General features: G+C 44.9%; 1 protein-coding gene across 3 annotated transcripts in view; it reads left to right on the top strand.

Annotated features, from left to right (window-relative positions):
• Positions 1-14,320, top strand: part of NR4A3 (nuclear receptor subfamily 4 group A member 3) — a 36,259-nt gene extending 21,939 nt beyond the window's left edge. For all 3 annotated transcript variants that reach the window (XM_084898572.1, XM_084898571.1, XM_084898570.1), the window contains 3 exons: positions 1,909-2,108; positions 4,163-4,341; positions 13,968-14,320. In XM_084898572.1, the coding sequence (XP_084754698.1) occupies positions 1,909-2,108; positions 4,163-4,341; positions 13,968-14,215 (627 nt within the window). In that variant the 3' untranslated portion in view covers positions 14,216-14,320. The remainder of the gene's footprint in view (positions 1-1,908; positions 2,109-4,162; positions 4,342-13,967) is intronic.
• Positions 14,321-14,537: the final 217 nt, after the last annotated feature.

Below are 14,537 nucleotides of genomic sequence, written 5' to 3'. Positions count from 1 at the left end.
ACTGTCATCGTCTGTGAAACGTGTTCCACGTGTCAGGCCTTTCACATAGGCTATCACATGCATCATCACAACAAAATATTGAGGAAGGCACCGTCCCCGTTTTACAGAGGGGAAAACTGAAGCTCAGAAAAGTGGAGTCGTTTACCCCAGATATCTAAAGTCAGCAGCACAGCTACCCTGTTTCGCAAATGAGGGGCTTGGACAAGCCAAGGGTTAAAGTAGCTCGGTTCCTTGTCCGATGTTTCTTTTGTTACTTCATGATGCCTCTTGGGAAAGCAGAAAAGGGGGATTTGGGGTGAGGGGGGGTCCGGGGAGCCCAATTAAGACAAGTGCCTCATTTCCTCATGCCTAAGTAGTTCTACAATAAGGACCTGGCTGCTTATTCGCTGATTCTCCTCCAGCCAGGTTAGGGCATTGTGGCAAGCCTAAGCATTCCCCTGACTCTTCTTTCATCAAAGAGGATTCAACAACTATTGATTGAGAGTCATTCAGGTGCCAGTCACTGAGCTGCTGACGAAACATGGGACCAAAGGAATACATACCTGGAGACCTCCAATTAGAGCAAAATAAAATGCTATACTGTGGGCTACCAGCAAGAAACATCAGACATATTAACAGCTAAGCCTGGAAACCACAAGGCCACGTGGAAGTCTTGGCGATACCGCTGTTGGAGACTCTCAGACTCTCTGAGCTTCTCTGGGCCTCGGTTTCCTCATTTGTAAAAGAAGAATTAGAATCTATACCCCAGGAGGACTAACCTAGAGAAGGGATGCAAAAGCACACGCAGCTCTTAGTGTGAAGGGAATGATGTGCATATTCACATGCGTGTTGCGCAGATCTGTCTGCTGATGATTGTCCCTTGATAATTACCTTGCTGTATCAAACTTTTTGCCTGAAGTAGGAAAGCTTGTCTTCCTGTGATTCCGACAAAACCCTGACTCTACCAGAATATCCAAAAGCTGGGCAGAGACTTTATTCCTACTTGTATCTTTCTTCTCCTGGGACTTTCTAGATCAATGCTGTTCAACAGAATGTTCTGCGGTGATGGAAATGTTCTGTAACACAGGTGGCTACTGAAATGAGGCTGGTGTGACTGAGGAACTGAATTTTCATTTTACGTTCATTAATTGAAGTAGCCACAGTCCCGAGTCTGATGGCACACAGCCGCCCGTGCCCTGCCCCTGAGACACCCTCCCTTTTCCTCTTCCTGGTTTGTCTTGTCTCAGAAATCTTTCTACAGCAAGCGGAAATCATTCTCTTCTCCTATCCCTTAATTCTGTCATCCCCAGACTTCAGTGTGCACGAGAATCACCTGGAGATCTTGATCAAACAGTGTATTAGGCCAATTCGCAGTGTTACTGATACTGTAGGCCTGGGGCAGGACTCAAAGTGTTCTTTTCTGGTACATTCCCTGGTGTTGCTGATGCTGCTGGTCCAGGGACCACACTTTGAGAGCCATGGATTAATGAAGCATCTTGTTTGGAGGCAGCTGTACTTTAGTGGAGTCAGTAGGTGAGGGAGGCTCACTCAGACACAAACCCCCTGAGATACTGGTTCTCAATACTGGCTGCCCTTGGGAATCACCTGATGACCAGTCCTCAACCCAGACCAGTGGAATTAGAATCTCTGTAGCGATGAGCCAGACATGAGTATTTATTAAAGCTCCCCAGAGGATTGCAGTCAGGACTGAAAACCACCGCAATGATGGGACCTCAGCAAATTTTCTTATTAAATGGTAACAGCCTTCACTCTATATCATGGGACCACTGTGAGAATCAGATGAGACCATGAATGCAACGGTGGGACCTAAAAGTAAGGATTAGACAGCCTTGGGAGAGCCCATTTGCAAAGGATGCTGTCATCCCCGTTGAACTGAGATAACGCTGCTGCCTGTGGTTTGCATTCTAGTACTGTTCCTCCGACCAGGCCGCTGCAGGCACAGATGCTGAGCATGTACAACAGTTCTACAACCTCCTGACAGCCTCCATTGACGTCTCCAGAAGCTGGGCAGAAAAGATCCCTGGATTCACTGATCTCCCCAAAGAAGATCAGACATTACTTATAGAATCAGCCTTTTTGGAGCTGTTCGTTCTCAGACTTTCCATCAGGTAATTACTATTATTTTATCTACCTCAGTCCACTCCTTTCTTTGAAGAACTTGGAAACCTACTGTGTTTGCAAATGTGTCATCGGGGAGAAGGTTGCTCAAGAAGGAAATATCAAATATGATCAGGCATTTAAAAACTGAGTAGTGGGTAGTGCATTGGACTGGAAGCCAGGACTCCTGGGTTCTCCCCTCATGGATTGCTGTACGACCCTGACCAGGTCACTTGCCTCATCAGAAGTTCAGTTCCCTTTCTTTGTAAAATGAGGAGGCTGGGTGTGGTGATCTCCGAAGCTCCTGGTAATGTCAGCTCTCTGGGATTCTATAGAGTCTCATGGTGCATAAGGTATTTCCTGGGAGCACGTATTTGTTGAGAACATTGCATTTACCTCACAGGTTTCTATTTACAAGTCCCCGTTCCAGTACACCAGATGGGGCTCCAAAGAGTTCCCACTGCCTCTCAACCCCCAGTGTTTACTCCAGGAGAATAGCTCCCAGATCAAAAGCTTTGGTTCAGCCTTTCATGCTCAGGGACACCAAACACAAAGCGGAAGTTCTTTTCCAAAAAGCCAGGACCTAGAATCTCAGCATGAGGAACACTTCAAATTCCTTGCTTCCCTGCAGTTATATCATTTCAGGAGATGGTACCAACATTTCACCAAATATTATAAGGAAAGTCCTTTTCCCCTCATTCTCTTCCTTACCCTCCCCTCCAATTTCATATTGTTTTAGCAGAAATTGTTTAAAGTGCAGATTTCCAGGCATCATTCCCAGCTATATTTGTTTGTTTTAGAAGCCCACAAATCTGCATTTTAACTCATGCTCCAGTGTTTGATGCTGGTGGTCTGAGGTCCAGGTTTTATTTTTTATTTTTATTTTTTTAAATATATTTTATTGATTTTTTTACAGAGAGGAGGAGAGAGGGATAGAGAGCTAGAAACGTCAATGAGAGAGAAACATCGACCAGCTAGCTGCCTCTTGCACACCTCCTACCAGGGATGTGCCCGCAACCAAGGTACATGCTCTTGACCGGAATTGAACCTGAGACTTTTCAGTCCGCAGACCGACGCTCTACCACTGAGCCAAACCGGTTTCGGCTGAGGTCCAGGTTTTAAACTCTGAGATCGAGAGGTCATTGTGTACCTCTGTGGAAGCATCTGTGGGAGAGGCAGTACGCAGGAGCCAAGCCAACGATGTGACTATCATCTGTTAGGCAGGCAGCATAGGATTGAGCGAATGACTAGCTCCATGTGAGCAAGCACTCTGTCTGCTCTAGTCACCCCATTTCCTCCAGTGCCTGGCTCTCGGCATGGCACCTACGTGGTGCTCAGTGAATGAATGACTAGTGAACGAATGAATGAAACTCTTCATTCCAAGAGGCACAGTTAGAGATGTGAACTTGTTAGTGCAGTAGGCTGAAAGGGATAAGTATGTTGAAAGCAATTTGGAAATTAAAGGAAGGCTAAGATTAAAGTTAGGACCACATAGAATTGAGAATTAATTACACCTAATACTCCTCTGGTATACCAGGCATTGTGCATGATTTCAGATCCTGTATTTTATCAATTCCCACAATAATCTTAGAAGGTAGCCATTAGAACTCCTGTGTATTCATAAGGAAAAGGAAAGCCAGAGAGAGAAAAGGAGTGCCCAGAGCCCCACGGCTGAGTGGTGAATCTAGTTGGCCATCACCACTAGAAGACGCGGGGCACCTTTCATGAGAGAAGTGTGGGACACTGATGGACTGATATACACTATCAGGGCAGGTTTAGAAATAGCCCTCTGAACCCCATTGTGGGAAGCAAGGTGAGCCCACAACAGAGTCTGGCAGCTTCCCCAGGGATGGGTGCTGGCTCACTCAGGAAGTTAGCATAGACAAGTGGTGGTGGGTGTTCATCCAGGGTGTTTGGGCGGGTTTAACGCACCACCCTGGGTTCTGAACACTGCACCCGTGGCTGTCTGCGGGCCCGTGTGTTACGATGTTATCCCATTGGATAGACTGAGCGGACCTATTTTAATGTATTTCTGTCTCCAACCCCCCATGACTTTCTCATGTAGGTCAAACACTGCTGAAGATAAGTTTGTGTTCTGCAATGGACTTGTCCTGCACCGACTTCAGTGCCTTCGTGGATTTGGGGAGTGGCTCGACTCCATTAAAGACTTTTCCTTAAGTTTGCAGAGCCTGAACCTTGATATCCAAGCCTTAGCATGCCTGTCAGCGCTGAGCATGATCACAGGTAAGCACCACCCTGCTGCCACCCGAAGGGACCACATCTCCCTCTCTCCCCTTTCCTGTGTTAAGGTGGAGTCGGGCTCTGGCTGGCATACACACCAGCAAATTAGGAAAATTGCAGACTACCACTGTTCTGAAATCTGCGACATTTTCCTTAGTTTAAACAGGAGACGTATATCTGCAATGTGTTGTCATGAACCTCCAGGAGAGAGGATTCCTATTGAGTTATCATTGCCAACAAGCCCAATATATGAACATCTAAATTTCCACAGGCGCTCTGCTGAGCGTTGCACTGCTGCTCCAGGGTTATTTTCACGCGGGTTTCAAAGGAAGATTAGCTTAACCAGCCTGCTCCTGTGGGACTGAGGGGTGAGTCTTCCCCTCTCTCCAGTCCTTGGCTATCGACCTAAAGTAAAACCAAAGTACTACAAATATAAAAACACACCTCTGTTTATTGATTTACAACTTGGATTGGCAGGGGAGTGAGAGAATGGATACTTGTACACAGCAAAAATGGCTCAACTCAATATTTAAAAGAAGAAACAAACATAAAACTTACTTGATTTCTATATTATGCCATTCTGACCTTAGATGTGTCTCTCTTTCTATCTTTGGGGACATAAATCGTGCCAAGATGGAATGAGAAAGTGGTGGTGGGGGGAGTGGGGAATGAGAGAGAGAACTAGAAAGGCATATCAGATAAGAGAGGAGATTCCATCTCTCTGGGACTGGTCCTAAGACCCAAGGCCCGAGCTCCCTTTACAGTCTTGATATTTTCAGAACTTTCAGTGTGATCTCATCCTTCTTGGCCAGACTGGGGCCTGGTGAGGCAGTAACAACAGGTGGACGCTCCCTAAGAGGCTAGCCACACCTCGGGCTCACCTCCCATTCTTTTCATCAGACTGAAGCCCAGCCTAGGCTATTGGACTAAGAATAGAGGTTCAGATTCAATACCCTCTTGATGGTAGAAAACATGCTTTTCAGGCAGGTGATGAATCTCACAGGGGACCAAATGCGTCCTTTGGCAAGATGGGCCCTTCTTTCTGGTCATCAGAGATGTGCATTGTTTCCATGCACCTTCTTGGGGCCTCACTGTTAGCCAACATGAGGTATGGGTATGTCTGAGTACCTTAAGATGCTAGGTACATCCCTGAACGATGTACACGGAGGCAAAGACAATTAAATGGCATGTACTACAGTAAGAATCAGACACTAGCTTATTCCCTCGGAATTCCAAGTGGGACTTCACCTCCTCCCGGTGGTCTTTCTTCTTGGCTTAGAAACTCCCTTCTTTTGATGGGACCTGACAGAGACGTCCAAGGGAGACATTAGCACATCAAAAATAAAGACAGTCTTAAAGGATATGGACTCCATTAAAAGGACTTCCAAATGGCACACAGGAGCACCCTAAGAAAAATAATAAGCACATTCAAGGACAAGCATATCAGGCCAGCAGGACTGTAATGAAATGGGTTCAAAGGCTGTCTTTCAACTAAAGCTCTCCAGCTCAATTTCAAAACCATTCAGCTCTTCCTAGGACATTTAAACATTCAAAACTGGAGAGTATGGAGTTTAGTTAATTAAAAAAAAGAAAAGAAAAAAAAAATAACACCCAGAAATACAATCTATAGTCAGCCTTGGCTTTCTGTAAATAAACCCAGTACATTGCCACATCTCTATGGAAATTAGCAAATCTCTGTAGTTAATCAACAAGTGTTCGCTGATGTAGGCACTCTGGCATGTCAATAGGTTTTCAGAGATGATGCATGTGATTCAGGGCATTGGGTGCCATGGTGGGGATGAGGGATTGGGTACAAAGTCCTGAGAGACCAAAGGTGGGGGGTGGTCTCTCAAAAGAGATCACACGAGGTCTTCTCAAAAGAGGATACATGTCACCAAACTAAAATGAAAGAAGTGTGATTTCTAGGCACAAACAAAAAATTACCAAAGCCATTGAAACTGTGGCTGTTACAAGTTTCAGGAAGGAAATCTCTAAAGAGAGTAGAGTGATGGGAAATGAGACTGACACGACAGGTAAGGGTGGGGTTGGACATGAAGAACCTTTGTCACGTAGGTGAGAAGGTTCCAGGTTATCTTGAGAGCAGTGGGGAGCCACAGGAAAGCTTTGACCAGAGGAGCATCATGTGAAAGCTTGCCCTTTAGAAAGATCTGCCCTGGCAGTGGGTTTTGAGCACAAATTATAGCAGAAAAGGGACTCAGGGGAAAAGGCCAGTCCAGGTGTGAGAGCTTAGTAGTTTAAGAGGAGGGTCCAAAGTCAAGTAAATATTAGTAGGCAACTGTGAGGCCAGGAAGCCCCAACATGGAGAACATTGGCCGGTTCAGTGCTGAGAATACAGAGTAGGGATTAGGAGAAGGTGTGCCAGTCCTGTCTCTGCCTGCACGGTGCTGTGTGTCTTGTGGTTATGGCTGCTCAGCCTGCTGCCCATTGTGTGGAGGCGTGCTCCGGAAGGAGGCAGTCTGGAATGGCAGACATAGCATGGACTTTGGGATCCAGCGCCTCCCCCAGGTTTTAATCTGGGACCCCCTATTTAATAAGCAGGTGCCATGGAGTAATGCGTTCAATTTCCGCACCTGTAGCATGGGGAAAGCAACATGTATTCTATGAGGCAGCAGTAAGGATGATATAAAATTAGGTTTGTGGCCGAAACCGGTTTGGCTCAGGGGTAGAGCGTCGGTCTGCGGACTGAAAGCTCCCAGGTTCGATTCCGGTCAAGGGCATGTACCTTGGTTGCGGGCACATCCCCGGTAGGGGGTGTGCAAGAGGCAGCTGGTCGATGTTTCTCTCTCATCGACGTTTCTAGCTCTCTATCTCTCTCCCTTCCTCTCTGTAAAAAAAAAATAAAAATAAAATATATATATATTTTTTTTAAAAAAAATTAGGTTTGTGAGGCAGCCAAACTGAATTCAGAGTAGGCAGTCATTCCATGCTGGAAGGATGGTGACAGGGACTCCCTCAAATAGGCATATGCCTGTCCCTTCCCTTTGGGGTCCAAAATCAGTCCCAGTGCATGAGGAAACAGGCAGTGTGTTTGGTGAATTTCTCCTTGGCTGTTTTAGAGAGGCTCAAAAAAGGACAGGAATTCTAAGCAGGGGTCCTCAAACTTTTTAAAGTGGGGGCCAGATCACGGTCCCTCAGAGAGCTGGAGGGCCGGACTATATGAACTACTAATTCCTACTGTAACACCTCGGCTGCGCTCACTGCCCAAAAAACCTGGCGGGCCAGATCAGACTCCTCTGCGGGCCGCATGTGGCCCGCGGGCCGTAGTTTGAAGACCCCTGTTAAAGTAATTAAGCTGCACTTAACAGAGGCCAAGTCTTGTATGGTGGAGTTCCAGGTCCTGCCTGCAGCCCTGCCAGCCCGTGCAGAGCGGGTTGTTTTAGGTGCTGAGGTTATAACATAAGTCCCCCTTCTCTCCTTTCTGGACCTGACAGCATTCTTTTTGTGATTTGCTGAATGGGAAGGAGTTTGAAATGTGTGGATGCATTGGGAAGGGGCAGGATAGACAACGCCTGGGAAGCAGCAGTGCGCCTTGTTGTGGATATTAATTTCGTGTGAACACGGGCTCCCGTGAAATCTTGACTTCTGAATGAACTCCGTTGGGTCAAAAAGGGTGATTGTGGGATATCACTCGGGCTCTTGGCATCAGAGAACAAGACAGCCCCGAATTGTCTGTTCCTAAACCACAGTGAACGCATGAAAGGAAACAGGATCTTTCAAGTCAAACCCGTCTGGCTTCCGGGAAAATTAAGAATCTGGACAGTATTGCTAGTTTGTACAAACTTGGCTTTTTTTTTTTTTTCTTTTTCTCTTTCTTTTCCTTCTTCCCCCACCTCTCTCTCTATGTGACTGGTGGAGAGGTGGGGCAGGAAATGGTTTCTTTCTGATCTCTCTTCCTCCGTACAGTAAAAGGGGGTTCCCCGCAGTTATGGCTGTGAAATGTTTTTAGGTCTCAGTTCATCCACCCTAGCCATTCCTCTCTGCCAGTGCCATATCCCTGTCCGAGGAGTAATGAAAGGGCTTAGCTCCTGACGGGATACCAATGAGGTGATCCTCTAGTTGCAGTTCATTGTGATTAATAAATAAGAATCCCCTCCCCCCCAATAGAAAGTTTGTGTGACATTGTCAGTTCATAAGCATCCATTCATTGAACAAATATGGAGTGCTGTCTATATTTCAGGCACAGTGTCAGTCTCCAGGGATGCAACGATGAGCCATGCCCGAATTCTGCTGTCAGAAAGTATATAGGTTACTAGGAAGTCATATCTGATTATGATGCAATGGACTCATGTATGGTGGTTAGTGCTCCGGTCCTTAAAAGGGACAGAGTCAGTGCAGGGGAAGTCCAGATTACTGCTAACGTGTTGGGGGATGTAGAAAGATGGAGGTGCTGATCATGAATGACTTCGCAAGGAGGTGGTTTCTGGACATGGCAAGGTATAGAGGAAGGACACAGCAAACCAAGGGAGCAGCAGAGCAAGGTCATGGCAGTAGAACACGTCAGCCCATTTTGGGGGAAAGCAGGTACCATGGAATTGCTTTGAGCATTTGTTAAACCACATATAAAATTTCATAGCAAGAAGAGAAAAAGAGGACAGGCTGTTGTACTCAATGACTGTATGTCCTGGAGTGAGCATGAGAGTGAATCCGCTGTGGGGCCTGGTCTCTGTGCTTCTGGCGTCTCCCAGGCAGTAGGCTTGGTGCTGGAGATGTGACAATGAACAAACACAACCCGTGCCCCCATGGAGCTTACATTTAAAGGAGGAGGCAGGTCATAGTCACATAAATATCTGATTCTATATCCTTCAGAGAAAAACAATAGAAAAAAAATAATCTAGACTGAAAATAAAAGGGAAAAACTTGCTTGAAAAACAATTTGATCTGTGATTTAAGAATGAGGAGATTTTAACTAGGTGAAGTTAAAATCTCTTTCCTCTCTCTCTCTCCTCTTCTTCCTGCCTCCCTTTCTCTCTCTTCTCAGAGATGCCTATGGCATGGATAGCTAAATACACAGTAAGCCAGCAGTGTCCTTAGGTACCACACAGGTTAGAAGCGTGATCTGTGGTGTGTTTTGTTCACTGCTCTAACCCCAGTGGCTATAAGTAGGTCCTCAATAAATATTTGTGGAAAGAAGTAATTAATCCATTAGTTAATGAGGTACACAAAGTGTAGGAGGGAATTAAAAGAAGCTGAAGGAGGAGGGACATTCTAACATAATGTTCAAGGCAGCCTGGTATTTCTGGATTTGGAGTGAAAGAAATGAACCACTTGTAAATTTTGACCATGGGCAAGTAACTTAACTCCCTGAGCCTTACCTTATCTGTTAAACAAAGATGAGGTGTGTCCTGCCTAATCCGAAGGGTAGGGTGAGGGTGTGATAAAATAATGTAGGTAAAAGTGTAGTACAAAATGCTTTCAAATATAGCCAAAACTGGTTTGGCTCAGTGGATAGAGCATCGGCCTGTGGACTGAGGGGTCCCAGGTTCGATTCCGGTCAAGTGCATGTACCTTTGCAGTGACATCCCCAGTGGGGGGAGGGGGGGTGCAGGAGGCAGCTGGTCGATGTTTCTCTCTCATTGATGTTTCTAACTCTCTATCCCTCTCCCTTCCTCTCTGTAAAAAAAATCAATAAAATATATTTTAAATATATATACATATACAGGGGTGGGCAAAAGTAGATTTACAGTTGTGAGTATGCAAAAGGGAATTTATTCTTGTATGATTATGTATTAATTATTTCATTATTTTCCATAGGAACAACTGTAAACCTACTTTTGCTCACCCCTGTATTTTTGTTATCAGGTGAAATAGTGAACTCCTAGTCCAGCCGGTGCCTGGCATTCTCTGTAGTGTCTTGTAGTGGAGATTCTTATCTTAGATGGGAGTTGGAACTAAATAACTCAAATCGTTTTGGTTCTGACACCTAAATTCGCTGCTTAACCGTTTCTAGAAGTTGTGTTTTAAAGTTTTGACTTACATAAAGCTGAGTTAGAATACTGAAGTATTGTATAAAAATGATGTAGATGAAAATGCAAGAAGCACCGAGAAACTTGTTTTGTTTAATGGTGGACAAAGATCTAAAACTAAAACCTGTGTGTAATTCCTATTACACAGAGGGGTAATTCAAATGTCTGATTTCCTCCCGAGTTAGCGAACTCTCTGAATATCAGCTCTGCAGCCATGTTTACCGAGCTGTGAGAAGAAAGGGGGTCCCTTAAGCTGAACTGTCAGTGATTGGGGTTTTGAGGAATTTCAAATTACTAGGAAGCGCCTAGACACTTAGTGACTCCCTAGTGATTTAAAAAACCTTGCTGGCTGCTGGCAGTAGTTTGCATGGAGACTGAATTTTATCTCAGCCCTTTTGAAAAAAGTAAAGAAGCCACAAATCCAGTAGCTGTTCAGAACAACAAAGGAGGTGCCTCTGGCTTCTAACAGGAGTGTCTCTGAATTCCTCAAGGAATTCCAGGCCTAGGGTTGATCCAGCTGGCAGGAGGTATCGATCTCCACTTGAATTCACTGAATAAATAATGGTTGCCATAGTTATTGAGCAGTCACCACTGGTTGGAGATCAGGGAAAACTCAGAGGCACCTTTTGTGAGTTTGGCCATGAGAAAGTCTGGTTACAAGGCTCCATAATCAACTCTCCCGAAATCCAGCCAACAACATTGCTCATTTTCTTTATCCTGATCATGAATATGGTATCTTGAGTATAATTCAAGACATGAGGCATGGAAAGGAAGGGAAAGCCTAAATCAATGGACTGCTATTTTTTTCTGGGAGAAGCTTCTCTCCTCTGAGCTCATGAACCTAATGTGAGATGGCTCAGTATCAATAGAATGTACTATCAGCAAGATGATTGTGTGATCAGGTTGCGGCTAGAAGTCCTCACAAAGGACTGAATCCCCATTTGTCCTATTTTAACATGGTTTGTTATACAAATAGCATTAGCCTGGAATTTTTTTTTTTTTTTTAATAAGGAAAGTGTTATTTGACAGTCTCATAAGTATTTTCACTTTTCCGTTTCTTTCATCCTTCTCTAGACGAAGAAATAATCTTTACATAGATGTAGTCACAGCTTAGAGACCATTTCATGTTCTTTTCTCTATTTAATGTGATGTTATGTATTTTCCCATGTTGCTTCATAGCGTTAGTATTTGTCCTTTCTGATGTCTATAGAGTCTTCCATTGCGTGGACATACTATTTTTTACTTACCTGTTCCTCTGTTCTTCCTCCCTTTATCTTTTCCCAGTTTTTTTTTTTTTAAATAGATAATGCTCATACAAAATATCTTCATACATACAGTTTTATTCTCCTGTTGAATTTTTCTTTCAGATAAATTTCAGTGAGTGGGATTACTTGGTCAGAGGCAATGAACATTTCATAGCTCTTGAAATATACTGCCAAATTTGCACTTTTTTTTTCTTTCTTTTTTTTTCTTTTTTGCTTTGCTTTGCTTTGCAGGGCAAATAAAACTTTTAGGCAGAACACTATTTCAGGCTGGGTTACTCTTGAAGTTCACTCTTTTTTTTTTTTAATATATTTTATTGATTTTTTTACAGAGAGGAAGGGAGAGGAATAGAGAGTTAGAAACATTGATCAGCTGCCTCCTGCACATTCCCTACTGGGTATGTGCCCACAACCAAGGTACATGCCCTTGGCCAGAATCGAACCTGGGACCCTTAAGTCCGCAGGCCAACTCTCTATCCACTGAGCCAAACAGGTTAGGGCTGAAGTTCATTCTTGAGTGCATGTATTGAGCAAAGGTAAACCATGGGAACAGATTTGCCTCTAGGTTGATTAGCTAGTTTCCTGGAGAAAGCAAAATTATACACTGCAAAGCTTGGTACTTAGGGGACTGTATTGGTTTTTTGTTTTGTTTTGTTTTGTTTTTGGCTATGCTACTTGCCACACGTTGGGCATTGTCTTAGGTTTACAATCCATTGGGATGCTGCTGGCAATGTTCATGGTTGGACCTGAATATAATTTCAACACCTCAAAGCTGTAAGGGACCTTAGAGGTCATGAAGTTCAACCGCCTCCTTTTAAGATGGGCCCTAGAAAGGGAGCAACTCAAACTCATCTAGCCAAGCTAGGGAAGAAGGCAGATCTCCTGGTTCCCGGGTCTCTTTAATTTTTAGAGCAAGAGAGAAAGAGAAAAAGAAAAAAAAATGTCTGGAGAGTTGCTTCATTTTTCTGATGACTTATGCTTTAAGGAAATAACTTTTGTAACAAAAATATTCCCAACTAAAAACATCAATGTTGGGAAAATTAGAAACTCAAACGTGATGTCCGATTGGTTGGATGTTTTTCATCTCTCACAAGTTATTATTTTACATGGCCGTGCGCTGAGAGATGAAAACTTTGACTGAGAGAACTGGGGCCAAGATGTTCACTAGGAAAGAGGCTTTGATACCTGCATGCGGAGGGAGCACGGTGATTGGTGCTGGATGGCAGGCTTGTTCTCATTACAGGGAGAAGTAGCATTGCTCTGGGGCTAGAGGCAGCATCTGCCTCGGAAGACTAGAAAAATCACTTAACATTATGCACAAACTAGGAGGTCATAATATTTAACGTGAGGCTTTTTTATATATTGTTTTTTGTTTGTTTTTTTTAAAAAGATGCCGGTGTTCGTGTCTAGCCACATGATAAAAATGCCTGCAACTGTCTCTTGCTGGGCCTCCTCCCTTCTCTGTGACTTTGCCATCTCCCCAGCAGGAGGACGTGCATGTCTAGTACAGACTGCCAGGTACAGGTGCCTGAGTGTTTCATGGAGGAAAACAAGGAAAAAATAAACTGGATTTTTAAAAAATGCTGGTTACCATGAAAACACAGGAGTGCACTTCGTTTGGGGTCTTGCGGGGCAGCCCTTGCATCAGCCAATGGGACGTAGGGCCTCCCGCACCAAGAGGGTTCGTTGAGATGGGAACATCCATTCATGTGCCTGGATGTGATTCCAGGTCCCTCTGAAAAGGAGTTGCCTCCTGACAGGGCTTTTGTAAGACCTCAGTAGGATAAGGTGTGCAAAATAATAACCATCCTGTCATTCGGTCCATGTGGCTACCTGCAGGAAGCTGTGTACTTCATCTGCATTATTCACCTAGGCTCCTCTTCCCAGAAACCCTGAGCTGGGTATGTTGTCTTCATTTTACAAGGAAACCAGGACTGAAAGGTTAAGGGACTTATTCGAGGGCACACAATGAGTGACAGACTGGGATTCCAAGAACTATTACCTCTAAGGAGGAGGGTACTTTGTGTTTGTTTGTTTGTTTGTTTTAAATATATTTTATTGATTTTTTACAGAGAGGAAGGGAGAGAGATAGAAAGTTAGAAACACCGATGAGAGAGAAACATCGGACCAGCTGCCTCCTACACACCCCCCACTGGGGATGTCCCTGCAACCAATGTACATGCCCTTGAGTGGACTAGAACTCGGGACCTTTCAGTCCGCAGACCGACGCTCTATCCACTGAGCCAAACTGGTTTTGGCAACGGAGGGCACTTTGTAAAATGCCATCTCCACCGGCAGGACAGGACACGGGCCTTGCTTAGGGGCTCACGGTTTCTTGAGATGTAACTGCCTCCTAAGCGTGTTCTTTCCTATGCCTCTGCAGAACGACATGGGTTAAAAGAACCAAAGAGAGTGGAGGAGCTATGCAACAAGATCACAAGCAGCTTGAAGGACCACCAGAGTAAGGGGCAGGCCTTGGAGCCCCCGGAGCCCAAGGTCCTGGGAGCCCTGGTAGAACTGCGCAAGATCTGCACCCTGGGCCTCCAGCGCATCTTCTACCTGAAGCTGGAAGACTTGGTGTCCCCACCTTCCATCATCGACAAGCTCTTCCTGGACACCCTGCCTTTCTGAGGAGGAGCCGCCTGAGCAGGGAGCCGCCTCCTCTGCCCTCGAGCTGCTTGCTGAGCAGCAAAGGGAGGGGTCTGGACACCTACCATTCCTGTCCTTACTTCAGAGGGGGAAAAAAAAAGCAGCTCCTGACAAAATGAAAGACTTTTTTTTTTTTTTTTTTCTTCTGGCACTTTTCATTACAACCTAAAGCCAGAAAACGTGCAGAGTATTGTGTTGGGGTTGTGTTTTATATTTAGGGCTGGGGAGGGGGTTATAGTTCATGAGGGTTTTTTAAGAAATTGCTAACAAAGCACTTTTGGATGATGCTATCCCAGCAGGGGGA

The sequence above is a fragment of the Pipistrellus hanaki genome, assembly GCF_964339955.1.
Source record: "Pipistrellus hanaki genome assembly, chromosome: 11".
NCBI classification, from domain to species: Eukaryota; Metazoa; Chordata; class Mammalia; order Chiroptera; family Vespertilionidae; genus Pipistrellus; species Pipistrellus hanaki.
Note: the sequence above shows the minus strand (reverse complement) of the source record. Positions and strands in the feature narration are given on the sequence as shown.